Consider the following 18448-nt stretch of genomic DNA (forward strand, 5'->3'; position numbering starts at 1 on the left):
GGTGTATTTGGATTTATCCTGGAATGCTGGTTTAATGCTATTGTTGCATTAAGTACTTTTGAAATTATACTAATTATAATTTCATAACCACTAACGCCCTAATATTACAAATGAATTCCTCAATGTATATATTTTGTAGTTTCAGCATCAAAACTTTTTTTGAACAATGAATTTAGTTCTGATGGAACAGCGTTAGTACAGTGATGCATAACACACCATTAAGTCTTTCTGCTATGTCCGTTGGTTTGTTCTGTGAACATGTGACCTTAGTGGGAAGGGCATTTTATTTAAAAATGGCATCTATTACACACAGCCTTTATGTGAACAAGGGCGCCTGAGCCCGAAACGCGTCATCTGTCGACTGCTGTTTGGTGAATTAAAACATCTTGCCTGAAATCAGAAGTGGTTCGTGTCTCTCTCTTCGCCGCCGGGGGTTCTCTGGTGGAAGTGGAAGGAGTACTGGTTCGAAATATATATATATATATATATATATATATATATATATATATATATATATATATATATTCTCTACTGGCGGTCGCCAGTAGGTAGTTATAGTTAGGCCCACGTTTCCATAGGAATTCCGCAACATTCTATTTTGAATAACTTTGGCGCCGGTCGACGAATCCTCGCGAATTTTTCAAAATAGGTGGGGCGCTACGCTCCGCTCCTACCCTGAAAGTCTCGGGGGGATTCATCAAGCGGGGGCTGAGATAAAAGGGGGGTCCCAAAACGCGTTTTTCCCATGCATTTTTCCATAGGACCTTTAGACAGGGCTACAGCCCGAACGGCTGAACAGAATTTAATGAAATTTGGCAGAGAGGTAGTCCCCAGGTCAAGGAAGTGCCTTTTGTAGGTTTGGTGTAAATCTGTTCAGTAGATTCTGAGAAAATAGCCTTTAAATCAATATATATATCTGAGCCAGCTTACGGTGCGCTTACGGTGCGCTTACCGTACGCGTACGGTGACGTGCGCGAGCGCGATTCTGATTGGCCGTTAGATCTTAGTAAACATTCGAATCGGTCTAAACCAGGAAGCGGCGGCCACCATTTTCTCTCTCGCACTCTGACAGGGGGTTGAAAAACAAAGTGAAAAAACATGTAAAGGGGCTGTTTAGACAGCTCCCAAGCACCTAGCCATGTCGAGGGAGTCCCCAACGATCCCCCAAGTGAAAAAAAGCAATTTTAATTTTTTCGAAAATTTCGCCGATTACGCTTACCGTACGCGTACGGTAGCCAATATAAAAAAAAAAAAAAAATTATCCACATTCTCCCCACCCTGTGTGCAACCGGTGCCCGAAGGCCACCCGTTGTGCATGGCTTATAAAGCCATTACAAAACATATATTTTACCTGTCACAACGATGCTCATCATATGTTTCCTCCATGTGCGCACGGTGCGCGAAGCGCATCGTGCGTTCAGGGCCCATCTAGCGTAACGTGGACACGCGGTGCGCGAAGCGCACCGCGTGCTCACTGTGCGCGCACGGAGCGCGAAGCGCACCGTGCGCGCACGGAACGAACTGCGTTAAGTGGGCGCGCACGCCACAAATGGCGTAAAGTAACTTAGCATTTAAAAAACCGTACAAATTCACTGAAAAAACCATAGGTTTCACACACGTTATAGTTAGGAATTAGCATTTAAAAAACCTTGCAAATTCACTGAAAAAACCATAGGTTTCACACATGTTATAGTTAGCTGGACATTTTACTGATAAAAAACCAATGAAATTCCCCCGTTATAGTTACTGTAGGCAACTATAACTCACGCGACCGTAATCCTCTGCTGATGACATATGTGTCTTTATGAAAAAAAAATATTTGTAATATGTGTATAGCTAAAATTTAATGGAAGAAGACATGGGCAAATAAGTGTCTAAATACAGTATTAGCATCAGCAGAGGATTACGGTCGCGTGAGTTATAGTTGCCTACAGTAACTATAACGGGGGAATTTCATTGGTTTTTTATCAGTAAAATGTCCAGCTAACTATAACATGTGTGAAACCTATGGTTTTTTCGGTGAACATATATATATATATATATATATATTCACTTAAAAAACCATAGGTTTCACACATGTTATAGTTAGCTGGACATTTCCCTCGTAAAAAACCAATGAAATTCCCCCGTTATAGTTAGTGCAGGCAACTATAACTCACGCGACCGCAACCCTCTGCTGATGACGTCAGATATTACATCACTGATTACATATGTGTCTTTCTGAAAAATAAATATTTGTAATATATGTATAGCTAAAGATTAATGGAAGAAGACATGGGTAAATAGGTGTCTAAATACAGTGATGTAATATCTGACGTCATCAGCAGAGGATTGCAGTCGCGTGAGTTATAGTTGCCTGCACTAACTATAACGGGGGAATTTCAGTGGTTTTTTACGAGGGGAATGTCCAGCTAACTATAACGTGTGAAACCTATGGTTTTTTAAGTGAATTTGCAAGGTTTTTTAAATGCTAATTCCTAACTATAACGTGTGTGAAACCTATGGTTTTTAAGTGAATTTGTACGGTTTTTTAAATGCTAAGTTATGTATTTATTAATATTTTTTTTTTTCAGGTTTTTCACCGTGCGCGTACCGTGCGCGCGCTGTGGGCACTCGTTGCGCTTCGTGCACTGAGCTCCCACGATGCGTTGTGCATGCCGTGCGCGCACGGTGCGTGCACCCCGCGCTTTTTCGTCAAAAAAATAAATGTTTTTTTCACCCTTGCGGGTCCTTCAGTGACCCCCTGACAAAGGCTAGGGGGTCAGGAACTGTCTACCCTGCCCCCTTTTCACGTTCTCCACCTTTGTTTTTCACTGCCTCAGACTGCGAGAGACAAAATGGCGGCCGACACTTCCTGATTTCGACCGATTCAAATGTTTACTGACATCTAACAACCAATCAGAATTGCGCTCGCGCACGTCACCGTGCGCGCACCGTGCGCGCACGGTGCGTGCTTCTAGATATATATGTACTTTTAACTGAAATTTTCTCTGGAACTACTGAACAGATTGACTCCAGATATTCAAAAGGCACATCCCTGACCTGAGGACTACCTCTCTGCCAAATTTCAAGTAATTCTGTTCAGCCGTTCGGGCTGTACCTTGGACTAAAGGTCCCTATGGAAAAATGCATGGGAAAAACGCGTTTTGGGACCCCCCTTTTTTCTCTGGCCCCGCTTGACTAATCACCCCGAGACTTTCAGGGTAGGAGCGGAGCGCCCCACCTATTTTGAAAAATTTGCGAGGATTCGTCAACCGGCGCCAAAGTTATTCAAAATAGAATGTTGCGGATTTCCTATGGAAACACGGTCCTAACTATAACTATCTACTGGCGACCGCCAGTAGAGAATATATATATATATATATATATATATATATATATATATATTTATATATATATATATATATATATATATACAAATAAATTGGCTTGAAGTACAGCAACACCTTAAAGTCTGACTTTATTAAATACAACTTGAATCTACATATATTATTACCTTCCTTATACATATAAACCTTCCATGTACTTATGCATCTTTATATTTATTACTTTACTTCAAATTCAACATCTCCAATGCACTACCCTATACCTCTCACAATATATCCTCTACCTCCACTCTCTGAGTCAAACCATACCTCATTCTACTACTCTCTCCAATGCACTACCCTATTTGTCAACCTATACCTCTCTCAATAAATCCTCTACCTCCACTCTCCGACTCATCCCAAACCCCATTCTACTACTATGATCCTCAAAATAACCCTTTCTGAACTCGTCCCTCCTCCATCCCTCCTTGCATCTTCTCAAACCTCCTTAACTATTCAGATCTCCCAAACAACCCTTTCTAAACCCTTCCCTCTGACTCTTCTCCCTCCACCTCAACTTTACTCATCCCATACCTCCTCCTACTGCTATGATCCCCCCAAAAAACACTTTCTAGACCCATCCCTATTTTATCCATCCACTATCCTTTTCAATCCAACTAACAGACCGGCATATCCACTGCACAAATTAATTTCATATTTCCCTATACTAATTTCCCACTAATTCCGTTTGTGTTCCGGAGTAGCGTGCTACCCATCGAAAAGCGCTTTGTCTTCTCATCAGGGATAGCAAGCAGCATATAAATACAAACCCTTCCCTCGACTATCATTTCTCAATCCAAATAACAAACTCACATGTCCACCGCTCAAATTAATTTTATATCTCCCTATAATATTTCACCACTGATCCTCTTTGGGTTCCGCAGTAGCGTGCTTCTTGATGAAAAGCGCTTCGACACCTCGTCAGGGGTAGTAAACACTATATAAATACAATTACAATTCAATACAAACTGTCCTATTGTCCCCGTCTCCCACCCCATCCAATTTATTTTGCTATAGTTAAACTTTGATGTATATGTTGTTAAATTAAAATGTGCTCTACTATCCTCAAAAGTGCCTAAGTCCCATATAAAAATTACGTTAAAAAAATAAATTATAGAACACTCCCTCATTATGATGCTGCAATTTATCTCTCTCTAGTAGCCTCTGACCTCATGCTGCCAGCATCTTTGCTGCTGCAACAGTCGTACCAGAAACTTACACCCAATGGTTGCCACATTCCGTTATTGCTGTCACATTGGAACCTCGATCAAGTGAGAGACAGGGTGATCAAGACAGAACTGCTTTTGTGCCACCAACATTATATCACACAAAAATTTACTGCCATACCTCCAACATGGTAGAAACCTTAGAAGAGCATGTGAGGGAACACTTGGAATAAGGAATAAATTAACATACTGCTTACCCTTGCAGATCCCCATGATGGTATGGTCAGTTGTTGGTCCCGCAGGAACCTGCAAAACCCGCTGCCAGTCGGCTTTATCTTCTGAGCTTTGGACCATACCACACACGTTATCATACTCAAAGCTGCACTGATCCATAAAGCTGAGGGAGGAAGCTGTGACAGGAAGAGCCAGTCAGAGAATAATATTGAAAGAAATGTCGATGGGATGCTTAGAAATTACTTATCTGGTGACAGAATGGTGCATCCTTCAATAGGAACATTGACATAGATGGCATGATTGCTGGTTTACATTGACATGGTTGTAATATCACATCTTACCATGTCAAGTAAGAAAATAAGAAGAAAAATAACAAACATAAATTGGACAATTGTTGTTATATGTTTATCAGATTAAAACAACCATGAGGTAAGGACTGAACTAGTAGGCACTGCCCTGCCTGACTACTCTTTGGCCTGCATACTACTTTGATGGGCTTACAGAGAAAAGGTGCTGTTGCATGCAGATTAAAACTGTTAGTAGAGTGAAGCAAAACAGGAATAAATTGAAGGTACTGGGGTAGGTTTCTTATTTCTGAACTGGATTATACCCAACAACTCCCACTCCCAGTGGTAAGAGAAAATAAAGTGAGTGGACAGCTTTGTGGAAGAGGTGAAGAGAGAGAGGGAAAGGAGAGTGGATGTGGGTGTGAGTGTGAAAACAAAGGCCTTTGAGTGGGACTTTAACCAAATGTGGGGGCAATGTTTTCATTTTGGTCCTGTAGGACACATGGCCACAAACAAAGGGGCATATTAACAAGCCAGGCGATAAAATTTTCGCCGCTTTAGCGGCAGAAAACTGCCGCTAAAACGGCGATAATGGGCTTGATAATATGCTCTATGGAATTCCAATTGTTAGACGTCCTTCACATTTAACATGGGTTTCAATTGGAATTCCATAGAGCATATTATCAAGCCCATTATCGCCGTTTTAGCGGCAGTTTTCTGCCGCTAAAGCGGTGATAATTGTATCGCCTGGCTTGTTGATGCCCCTAAGATTGACTAGCACTCACAGCAGTGCGCAACAGATGTGGGGAGAAGAACCATTTTGTTAAGTGTGGTAGGAGTATGGGGATAACAAACAAAATGGTTGAAGTCACGGAATTGGTTGAGGAAGTAGCTCTTCAAGTGACAAACAATCAGTGGGTAACCCCTCTTATGTGGTGTGAATAAAAGATACAGCTGTGGGGATGATGATTGATTCATATACAAGGTTGAACATCATCTCCATGCATGTGTTTAGGCAGCATATTGAACAGCAGATGAGGTTAAGGAAAAGGGATATCTAATCCAGATGGTGGGCAAGCCATAAACTGAATGGATTTGTCCACCCTGTTTTTGAATATAAAGGACAATTTGGGGTAGGCAAGATCTATGTAGTGATAAAAGATGGCACCATTTTAGGATGGTATACTAGAAGGATCTAAGTTCATACCTCGTTTCCAATGCTTATCCCCAAATGTGTGCATCAAGTGAAACAGAAGTTTGATTTCCCAAATTGCTATCCTGATGTTTTTTCATCTGTGTATAAGAAAAGGCTAAAGATGGGAGCTGTACCTGTTACAGCCATGCTCAGGATAATGCCATTGAATGTACAGGATGCTGTGAGAAAAAAATTGGAGTGACTATGTGCAATTAGATCCATTTTTTCAGTTGAGGCAACAAAATGGTTGACTGCAGTTTGTATTGGTCACAAAGAAATGGAGCAATACGGTTGTGTGTGGGCATAAGGGGGAAGAATTGGAATATGGTGCTAGGTACGGTTCCCCTACCCATTATCATAAAGATGTTGTCAATACTATTGGACAGCACATTTTTCACAATCTTGCACTCAGCATCTGCATTCCACAGGATCTGATTGCATAAAGATTCTGCAGAGCTCACATTTTTCATTACTCCTAATGGGTCCTTTATGTTTCAGTTTGGTTTGGTTTCTGCTGCATCCATATTGAAGAGAGCCATGCAATTGTTGGTGGGAAGCATGGAAAGGTAAAGTGTTAATAGGATTATGTGCTTATGTATGGTAGCTCTTGTGCAAAGCATAATGAGAGAGTTAGTGGGATTTGAAGAGACTGAAAGATGCAGGGTTGGCAAATTTGGTAAGAAGGAATTTATTATCTGGGACTAATGTTTTCAAATACAGCTGTGAAGCTGAAGAAGGATTTGGAGATGTCATTTACACTTGAAGATTCTCAAAAACAGGAAGCAGGTGTTGTCTTTTTTAGTACAATTTTCAATTTATAGTCTCTTCATCCCTAATCTTTCAAGTAAGTCAGGAACACTGCAAGAAATAAGTAAAAAAGGGATGGGTTTTGTATAGAGTGGTGAGTGGATTCCGGAATTTGAGATGGAAAATAAATATATGGTAAGGGCCACATAATTATAGGCCTTTGTGCTTGTGACAGATACCATAGTTAACACCAGTGTTAACTGCAAAGCACTTGGGATGGTTTTGATTCAAAGGGTCAGAGGGGAGGAGAGATCTATAGCGTGTACATCTAGAACTTTGAGAGTTGCTGAGTTGAACTACTCAATCATCAAGAATGAGACATCGGCTGTTGAGTTTGGCAGTTAAGACATGCCAGAATTTCCTGTGATGTAGTGTGCTCATGGTTAGGTCTGAGCACAAACCTTTGCTAGACATTTTGACCAAAATAGGTTTGAATGTGGGGTCAGAAAGATTCAGAAAATGGGTTGGTGAGCTGCAGGAATATACATTCTTTGTAGAGTACACTTTGGATACTAAGAACAGTGCGGCTGGATGTCTGTCAAGACTAGTTGCTACTTCTCCTATGGAAGATGCCAGGATGATTGATAATGTCTGGTTAAACAACAATGTTAGCCATCACTCCAGGAGCCATACTTTCACATGGAACTGCAGTTCTATGTCATTCATGGTCTGACAGTGAAGGTTTAGTTTTAGGAGGTACAATGTTGGTTTCTTTCAAGCGTTTGAGGTGTATGTTAAGAAATTTAACTCACAAAAGATCAATTAGGTGTGATAAAAACTAAAGAGTGGGAAAGAGAAGAATTTTAGTGACTGCCTCTGGACCTAAGGGTGAAGGAGAGGTGTGATAGGAGATGTGCTGAGTGTGTGGCTAGTGACAAGGTGTGTAATAACAGAGTTGTTTCCATGGAGTGTAGGAAGTTGTCTGGTGGTTCATGGAAAGAAGTTGCAGTAGATATTGTAGGAAACTTCAAGGGTGAAAGAGCCACTCCGTATTTGTTAGTAGCTATGGATCATTTATAGAGTAGCCAGAAGTGTCTTTTGTGATGTATATTACAGCAGGAACAATAATTACATCTTAGAAGGATTGTTTAGAAGAGAAGATTTCACAGAAACTATTACTGATCGACAATGGCATCCAATGGTAATTCTGGTAAATAAAGATATTTAAAAGAACTGTATGATTATACATAGGACATGCTTGCGATAACATGAAGAGACTAGTATAAGAATTGAGAAATCTAATGGCAAAGGAAAATCGTTTAAATTGCATAAAGGAGGCTCAAGTTCGCCTTGTTGCATATCCTTCTCTCTTTTTGCAACAACCAGAAAAGCATCATTTGAATTGTTCTGTGATCACTGGTAAACTCCTAGTTGGATGAACTGGAGTGAAGGATTGGTGGGCATGTGGTTGCTGATGGTTGGAGAGATACAAATTAAGGAAAATGGCTGAGAGGAAGAGATACTTTATTGTTAAAAAAGCTAATAAAAACCTCAAAGTTGGAGTTGGGGATCTGTTCAGGATTATAGTGCCAGTTAGCGCAAGAACATGGTCTACGTTTTCATTAAATCTAGGAATGTGGTGAGGTTATTTAACAATGCTGGTAAAAATAATAAGCAAGGAAATATGACATTTAAATAGGGTAACTGTATTCAAGAACAACTCGAAGTTAGTGGTGGAGACCATGGATCTTTACCTTGTATGGATGTAATAAACTGCAGCCGGGGAAGGATGGATCTGAAAGTTAGTGGTCCTGTGGTATTGGTGATGGATGTATGCATTTTAGAGAGAGGAGTGTTTGTATTAGGACCCAAAGGATTACGTCTCAAAATAATAATTTTATCGTATCTTCATTTTCTTTTGTTTTGCTTTGCATGTGTATGGTTTATTGGGATTGGGGTTTCTTATACGATGCATATGCTGTCCTGTAGCTGCCCTGTTGTGTAAACCTTTCCTCTTCTTGTTACTAGGGATTCTGGTGAGCAGGCTTTACCTTGGTGTGGACTTCTTGCTTGTCCTTAAATGGAAGATGTGTAATGTCTTACCACACAAGCTCTCTCTGAAATCCAATTAGATTTTTGATGGCTCAATGGGTCTTACAAAGGCAATTTCATAGAAGAGTTGCCTGGCAAGAGAAAGTGTCCACTGTGATAGGGTGAGTAATACCCATACAAGAGACAAACTTTCAAAAGGTGCATGCACCACACACACTGATGTTAATTGATAGTGGGCAGAGTTAGGAATAGCATATCTAACATCCTCTTTGGCACAGGAAGCCTACATTGCACTCACATGTGTCAATATCGCTAGGGCGAGGCAATCATGAGCCCAAACTCTTGCTATCTTCTGCACTGAACAAAAGTATTGAAATAAGTGAAAATATTTATGTTGGTTTAAGAACATTAACTGCGTTGCAGTTGTTGGCAAAGTGAAGCAAATCAGTTGTTGAATGCCTGGGAATCTGGTGAAATTGAGTACCTCTCCCTTTTTGATGCTACTTTATGACCCAATTAATGCAACAGAGATTCTAAATGTGAGGCTTTCATTGACTTGTTAGTGGTGGAAGAGTCATTAGAGGTATTCCATGCTTTAGCTGAGCTTCATCAACATTACACATCAGCAGCTCTTAGTGGTGAATCAAGTGAAGTAAATGGCCAATAAGGGGATCCTTGATAGTACTCATTAAACTTAATAAATAATAGTTATGTGACTACAACAGACCAAATCAATCTGTGAGAATACATCAAAATCAAGTAATACAAAGGCAGAACAAAACAGTTAAAAGAACAAGAGATAGAGATAGAAATGATATGCAACTTCTGCTCAAGATTGACCATCATTTCCAAAAATTTGTATGACAGATAATTTGTGAAGAAGTATAATTTGAACAAGATGGGTATTTGACAAGGTTGCAACTAATATAAAGACAGAACAAAAACAAATATAAGAATCAGAGATAAAAATTAAGTTCAACTTTTGCTCAAGATTGACCAGCATTTCTGAAGATGTATATATCTCATACTTTCTGTAGAAGTATAATTTGAACAAGATATTTCAGGACCCCTAATGCCTTTCCCCAAAGTACCATTGCATAAGGTGAATAAGGATTGTGCAGACGTTGGAAACAGCTTCCCTGAGCTTTTCAAGGACACTCTGTGTTGTCCAAAGGGTTGCATACATTACAATAAACTCAATGTGGGAGCCAAGCCTATTTAATCTAGAGTAAGAAGACTGTCCATTTGTGATTAGGAGTTGGTCAGGAAATAGTCGTGCTGTGTGAGGCAGGTGTTATTGGTCTTACTGAGGCAATGGAGTGGCTGGTGCCTATAGTGGTAGCCAAGAATTCCAACAGTAAAATGTGTCTGTGCATTGACAGGGAGGTAAATGTTGGCAAGTTCTCTCTTCTGAAAATAGAGGAGAGGGTGTCTCGTATGAGCCAAGAATTACACCATACTGGACTTGGTATTCACTTCCCACCAGATTTGTTTTCACAAGGAGAGCCAAGATATGACGGCAATCATAACAACCATAAGCGCATTCAAGTTTATTAGGATGCCCTTTTGGTTTTGTTATAGCGGCATCCATATTTCAACCAGCCATGTCTATGTTGATGCCTACGTGATCGTCAGGGTCTAAAATATTTTCACAGCTGTGTTTTTAATTTGGTGAGACCTGGGCTGAGCACAATGCCCAAGTTAAGGTTGTCCTTGATAGTATTGAAGAACAAGGTCTTACACTAAGGGGAGGAAAGTGTTGTTTGGCAAAACCAAAATTACCTATGTAAGACATCGTATCACTGCTCAGGGTGTAATTCAAAGAATATTATGGGGCAGAATTATCACACTGTCATGCAAAGCAGCGCAGCAAGACACCTTGCTGCACTGTGTTGCCTGCGAGGAAAATAGCAGGAATTAACCATATTTAAATTATATGGCACATTCTTGTCCTCTCCTTGCACTGCCACAGTTTGTGCGGCCTAATGCCAACCAGGCAACCTTGCACTATGGTGCAAGGGTGCATGTGTTGCGAGCAGAAATGTTTTTGTGCAGAAAGGGACACCTTCCTGCACACAAACAATCCTCTTGGGCTTATTCTTCTTCCATGTGTGCTGCAGAATGCAGCACACGTAGAAAGAGGAACAAATGAGGAGAAATGTACATATTTGTCCTGGTTACATCTCCTCTGGGAAGGCGTATATTTTGACGCATTCCCAGCTCTACCGCGCATGGTAAATCCAGGAATGCACCAACATCCATGGGTGGATGCATGGGAAAACCTATGCTGCAACCATGGAATGCTCCCCTGGGGCAGAGTAACACAGGGCAGTGGCTTACGCTGCCTTGCGTTACTCCAGATTTACCAAGCACCGCACAGCCCCTCAAGGTGGCTTTGCGTGGCTTGGTAAACCTCATTCTAGGTTTTGCGTCGCACTGTGTCCCCTTGCGTGGCATTAGGGCAATGCAAAATCTTTGATAAATCTGGCCATTAGTGAGTACCATATAGGAATTTCCAGCACCAAAGAACAAGGAGGGATTGGTTATCTTCATGGACATGGTGGAATTTGCAGTAGGTTTATTCTAAATTTGTCAGATCTGCAAATATGATCTGAAATACATTCCTGGAAAATACATTTTGCAGCCGATTGTCTATCCCATCTCATAATGGATGTAAAGGATGAGACTATGGAGGATGAGTGGTAGTCTCTGGAGAGTGTGTACTGATGGAAGGTGTAGTGTCTAAACAGAAGTGCAGAGGAGAGAGAGCCAATACTGAGGTGTTGAATGAAATGTTCAATTTTTTAAGCTCAGGCTAGCCCAAGAAGTTTGATTTAAGAGATGAAGTAAGACCATTTTCTTTTGTCAAAGATGAACTTGTGAAACAAAGTATGCTGCTGATCAGGGACACCAAACGTGTGCAATCTAAAGTACTCATGGAAAATCCTATCAGTTTAGCCCAAGGGGAACACTTTGTAGTTGTCCTAGGAAAGAAAATGTTAGGATTTCTGGAGGCCAGGAATGGACTTGGAGGTGGAGAGTATAATCAGGGAATGTGTGAGAGGTGCTCTAAGTGACAAAGTTCTCAAACTCTGGGTACCACCAATGTTTAATCCAGTGCCATCTGAAAAACCAAGGTAAGAGATTGCCCTGGACACTGCTCCTGTTAAAGGTTGATAGGTTGACCCCCTGCTTATTTGTCTTTTGTATCTATTTCCATGACAACTTGTCATAGCCCGGGTAAGAGAGGATGTCAGAAGAGGTCATAAAGTTTCTAGAGAAGGCTTTCAGGTGTGAATTAGGCGCTTTCTAGGAAAAACATGGTATCAAGCATAGGAAGTGCTCCCTGTACCACTCTCGCACCAACAGTGTTGTAGCAACGTTTGATGAGACAATTAAAGAAGGTGAAAGTTAGAATGAGGAGGTGGAAAGGTTGGCTCTCAATTACTGGTTATCACAGCATGCTACCATAGGCAGATCTCCTTTTGAACTGTTCAGGGGTAGGAGGCTGAATATTAGATAAGCTCCTGGAAGGATATTGTGAAACAAGGGTTGGATGATTGTCTCTGTGGAAGGGTAGAGGGAAATAATGTTATTGCGACAGAAGACAAGAAAGGCTTATTAGGACAGAACGCGTACCACCAAGGAGTGCGAATTGAAGTTGGGAGCTTGAGTGCAGGTTATAGCTCCTGTTGGGTGTGCTCCATGACCCTAATTCACCATTAGTGTTGTCAAAGTACTCAATAATGCTGTCAAGATCAGCCACAGCTCCACCTACTTTTAAATTTCCTTTGTCAACTGTTTCACTGCTTGTGGGTCAGGATAATGATTCTATAAAAAACATATCAATAGGTGTGTCTCTGACTGCTTATCTTTGTTATTCTTTGTGCAGTAAGACACTATTTATGAATGTGTCAGTCATTGGCTTCTATTTCACACGTATTAGGCTGCACCATTAGTCACACATGGCACACCTTTCATAGAGGCTTCTATGATATGCTTCTTGGGCCACACCACTTTTCCAGCGCCCCTCGACCTCCCATCCCCACCTTTTTTATGCCACTTAAACGTTTTATAGGGTTATTTTTCATATTGCAATAAACAGTTGGTTCCTGTGGTAAAACCAAAAATTGACCGAACCTTCTTATTTTTAGTGCGACTTTTTTTTTATTTTTTTACAAAGAGAAATAAAATCTGCACTTGGAGCAATGGAGGTGGAGTTATTTGTAGGTGATAGGGAAGGATTCCTGAGGGAGGCAAACAACACCTCAGACTTACTACAGTTGTACAACCGATTAAGCTTCTGAAGATCATTATCGCTGAAATCCATCCGCTGCCCAATAACATCACTGAAGTCTGGGATGAGTGTCACTATTGTAGGGTCCGTGCCATTCTGGAACGCTGTCTTGCTGTAGTGCATCACGGAGGTGTAGTCATAGGGAACGTTTAGATTGCTGGAAACCTTGTCGTCATACTTGTTGAAGTTGCTTTCTTTTCCTGTTAAACGAAAGAAGGAATTCATTTCTTATTTTTATAAGGTCACTGCAAGCAAAGCATAAACCATTAAAACACCCTACGCATCTTTATTAACGGTATTACAAATAGTCATCCATAATATACTATACATCCTTCAAATTCTCCATAACTATTCCTACCTGTCGATAGGTTGGGCAAGTGATTTTCCTGGTCATTGCAGAGTGAATAACCCGAACGGCTGCCAATTATACACCGGAAAAAGTAATGGGCATCAATTAGTACTTGTAGCAAGTAGAGTTTGCTAATCCTGCCATGCCCTTTGATACTTCTGGCTCTGCCCTTGCTTCCCTTGATAGTAAAGCTCATAAAAGAAGAGGCAAGACAGAAGGAGCACAGGGCACTAATGGAGTACCCTGTCCACCAAACTCAAGGTCTTCCCTTCCAGTTTTGAATCTGGCAAACCAGAAGTTTTACGCCGTCGGAGCAAAATTTACTCTGTCATTGTAAAACTTCCTTCAACAGCCCAACAGGGTAGGTGGCATTGGAAGTAAGCCATCTGACAATCTGTCCTATTTAGAGTGAACGGCAAGATGGCTTTTTTTCACTTACTGGCATGGATGGTCAGTAAAAAAATAAAAATGACACACACCATGGGAGAAAACTGGAGTCATAGTGTTTCCCCCCCCCCCTCCCAGAACAAACTCCACTTTGGGAGCTTGTTTTTGAAAAATATAAAAATGGAAACCCTTGACAGCCAGTCATCAAGTTTGGTGGAGCTGTCCATTAAACTTCTCCGCCATGACAAGTGTTGCTGCCAATCTATAGTGAAGTCGGCAAAGTAAAGGCAATGAACTTCTCCTCCAACCTGTCTGCCTCAACACCATCTGTTAAATCCTGAATTAGGCCCTCTATCTAGAGTGGCACAAGGGGCAAACACAATGGCTTGGAATGCTACCCTGAGGGATTGCCTGTGGTTACACTATTTACAAACATTCATCCCATCACCTTTTGGATGTTTGATTTCCAGTAGTATGCCTGGAAACCAGACTGGTGTAGCTTTCCAAGCCTACTACTGTCAATGTTTGTGAATCTAAAAAGCAGTAAATTTGCAGCCATTCAAGGAGTGCTTCTATGTGTGCAGCTTTGCTACTTTTTTGGGGCACTAGTTACTAAAAGGCTTGTTTACAAAGATCTTCAAAGTAATAGCACAGGTCTGCTCTCTCCATGCTCAGGTGCACTTTGGGCTGCCTAGGGCCAACACAGGCAAAATTTCGTCACAGTGCAAGGGTGCCTGTGTTATGATCACAATAGTTTTAGTGCACAAAGGGTTATCTTCTTGCACAAAAGCTATCCTCAGAGGCTTTTGCCTCTATGTGTGTGCTGTGTAATGCAGCACACATGCAATGAGGAAGAAACGAGAAGAAATAAAGATATTTCTCCTCATTATGCAGCCTCAGGGAGGTTCACCATTTTGGTGTAAACCCAAGTCTACAACTCCTTATAAATACAGGTTTGCATCAAAATCCATGGGTCGATGCATGGGTATGCCCATTCACCACCCATGGAAAGCCTACATGATGCAAAGTAACGCGAGCATCTCAATGCGCTGCGTTACTTTTTCTTACCAAGCCATGCAAATCAACATTTCCATGGCTTGGTAAATCGCCAAAAGTATTTTACACCAGGGCTGCATCACAAAAGTGATGGAACCCAGACGCAAAATCTTTGTAAATCTGGGCCTATTTAAATATGGGTTTGTGTCAAAATGTCTGGCTGGATCCACGGTAATGCTCATGCACCACCAATGGAATGCCTACCTGATGCTAACTAACGCAAGGCATCTTAATGCAGTGCATTACTTTTTCTTACAAAGCCATGTAAATTGACTTTGGTGTGGCTTTATAAATACCAAAAAGGATTTGTGTCAGGGCTTCATCAAAATGTGATGCAACCCTGGTGCAAAAATCTTTGTAAATCTATGCCTTAAGTTTCCGATCCAAAAATGAACTAGTTAAAACCTATTAGTGAAATCAAGACAATCGTAAAAACCGACATAGACATAGCAGAACCGACTAAGGGCGCCCAGACCCAACTACCAAACAAAGAATGTATTTATTTGGGGGTGTCACACTCCAAATACCCCCCCCCCCCCCCCCGCGGAAACTATACCCCTGAGTGAGTGAGGTAGTGTAGAAGAATGAAACAAGAAAGAGTGCACAGAGCACTGTCCACCAGAAAAGTAAGGGTGTATAGAGGTGGTTGAGCGATGAGAGTGATTGGTAGAGATCACCTAGAATTATCAAAGAAAGGCTGAGACTGTGGAAGGGGACAGAGTTTCATGGGGACCAGAGCATTATGAAAGGTTACATGAATGGAGAGATGGAGGGAGCATTGATGAGAAAAGAGTAAGAGACAGTATGGGAATGTGCAGGGGAGAGAGTGCCGGGGAAAGAAAGTGCAGGGGAAAGTTCACTACAAAAACCCACAATGAGAGATAGTGCCTGTAGGGAGCTGTAAGAGAGTGAGCATGGGTGAGATTACCAGGAAACACCACAGGAATAATGAAGGGAGCCTAGAGGGAGTAGGAAAAAAAGAGGGATCTGTGAGAGATTACCCGGGGATGACACAGGCAGAATAGGAGAGAGCTGAGAGAGAGGAGAAGGAAAGAGTCAGCAGGAGAGGCCACTAAAAAGAGACTGAGTATAGAGTGAGAGTGCAGGGAGGGATCACTGGAGAAACTGATAGGTACAGAACAGGGGGTGAGAGGGAGAGAAAACTATGGAAAATCACAGGTAGAGAGCAAGTGTACAAGGAGAAAAGAGTAAGAGATTCTGGTAATAGGGCAGTCACTAGATTTTGGTCAAGTATGCTTCAAGGAATTATCAGGGCTGACTTCACACATACAGTGACATGCAGTTTCTATTTTTTTACTGTTGTAATTCCAAAAGTATAAAGCTGTAGTACAGCTTCATACTTTTGGTCTAACTGGAAAAAATTAGGTGCTGGGCCAGCTGCCACTGGACTGGGAGGAGGATAGAGAGAGAAATAGCAGCGGCTCCACTCATTGTAAACTGGCCTCCAGGACATTGGCCCAGCGTTGGACTGCCCAATGCACGGTATGGCTAGGCAGGCATGATTCTCATCTGGAAAAATCCCGAACATCGTTAGAATCTAGCCCAATGAAACCGTATTGACCACACCTTCCTTTGGCTCATACTCAAGAGATTAGACACTACTGAAAATGACCCTTAATTGATTCTTCACAGACTGTCTGCTTCACAGCCATTCCTACATAGATCCATGCCACATCCTGCGGCTGTTGGTGATTTCTCTTCTAAGTCACTAAATAACTACACGCCTTGTGGCACTCCTGTACTCTCTGGGGTCCAGGGAGCTGAGCAATCAACACAACACACACTCTCAGGGTTGAAAAACACTACAACATGATAATGTGTGGAAGTGAAGGGTTGCTGATCAAGGAGGATTCAAGAAAAAAGGTTGAATTGTTCAGATTAATGTTTGGAAATAGAATACACCTGCAAGGGGCAGAGAAAGAAATTAAAAAAAGAATTGCATCAAGTTCCTCAAAGAGAGACCCAGTTTCTCCCTGATGGTTGTATATCATTTGAGTATATGCTTGGAAAGGGGCGAGTCATTGATGGTGGTGTGTTCAAATGAGATGGGATGAATAGGTTTGGCAGGTAGGTGTTGTCATGAGATTATTATGGAGGATACTGGCTCCACCCACCTTTTGTTTGAGGCTGGTTCTTTAGATAAATAGAGCATTTTCGGCATGTAAGGAAAAGGGTGTGGTGGCATCATTTGGATCACTCCAGGTTGGCTGTAAAGTGAAAGTGGGAATGTGGTAAGTGCTAAATGTAGGATTGTTCCATAGACAAAAAAAGTCAGACAAAGTGAGTGGATAGTTGTATTCTGTTGTAGTATCTGTTGAGTGTTTATCAGTCATTGAGGTTGGAGGAATTTTTGCATTAATCATTGGCTAGAGCATTTGTAAAAATAGGGGTGCAGTGTGAAGGCGGTAGAAAAAGATGTGTTTGTGGTTTGTGAAAAGTGAGTTGGAATATCTGATTGGCCTGGGCAGGAGGATGCAGAAGAAATGAGCAGTGGAGTGGGCGGGGGTGGGCAGGAAGGAGTATCTGAATTAGTGGATGGTGAATATCAATGTATTTCTCAATGTGGTGGTTAATTGGGTAGCTTTGGGCACATCATGTGCTTGTTCAGTGTGTGCAGAGTGCCACCAAACCCAGTCCACACTGTCTGGATGTAGGATATAAATAGACCTAGCTCATTCCAGCGAGCACATTTCGCTTAATGGATGTATCTTATCAATGGATGCACTTTACTCATTAGATGCAAGGTGGCAGTGGGCTCTGTTCATTCAGTGGGACACACTTGAATTAATGAGTGTAGGATGACAATCTACTCAGTGGAGCACTGTTTAATCAATGGCTCAGCTTCCAAATCCCTTGCTATTTCTCAGTTTTATGGGGTACATCCAAATCATCAGCTTTCTCAACACCACCCCAGAGACGTTTTAAGCCATCGGCAACGTAGGCAATTGCCCAGGGCCACCACCTTCCAAGGGGGCCCCTTAGGAAAGTGAACTTTCTCTTCATTTGATCACTGTCTATACTATATCTCTCGCTAAACGTCTCTCCCTCTCTGCCTACATCGACCTCTGGCTCTGACTCATGAACCAGTGTCATCTTAAGGAGTTTTGGAGTCACAAGCCTGATACATTTCAACTGTTTTTGGGACCCTGTGAAAGTTTAACGTATAACTTAGTATTGCTTGACATCACACATGCTTATATTATCAGGAAATAGGTAACAAAATTCAAATTTGTCTCATACAGGGACCCACAAAATATGTATTGCCCAAGGCCCCCATAATCCTTAAAATGGC

At 41.6% G+C, this 18448-nt stretch overlaps 1 protein-coding gene across 1 annotated transcript in view; it reads right to left on the reverse strand.

Moving 5' to 3' along the window:
• Positions 1-18448, reverse strand: part of MEP1B (meprin A subunit beta) — a 330890-nt gene that overhangs the window by 92856 nt on the left and 219586 nt on the right. Inside the window, exons 8-9 of the mRNA XM_085605695.1 lie at positions 13325-13543; positions 4789-4941 (exon numbers count right to left, since the gene is read on the reverse strand). Coding sequence (XP_085461821.1) covers positions 4789-4941; positions 13325-13543 — 372 coding nt within the window. The remainder of the gene's footprint in view (positions 1-4788; positions 4942-13324; positions 13544-18448) is intronic.

Source organism: Triturus cristatus, chromosome 5_1 (assembly GCF_964204655.1).
Source record: "Triturus cristatus chromosome 5_1, aTriCri1.1, whole genome shotgun sequence".
Classification (NCBI taxonomy): domain Eukaryota; kingdom Metazoa; phylum Chordata; class Amphibia; order Caudata; family Salamandridae; genus Triturus; species Triturus cristatus.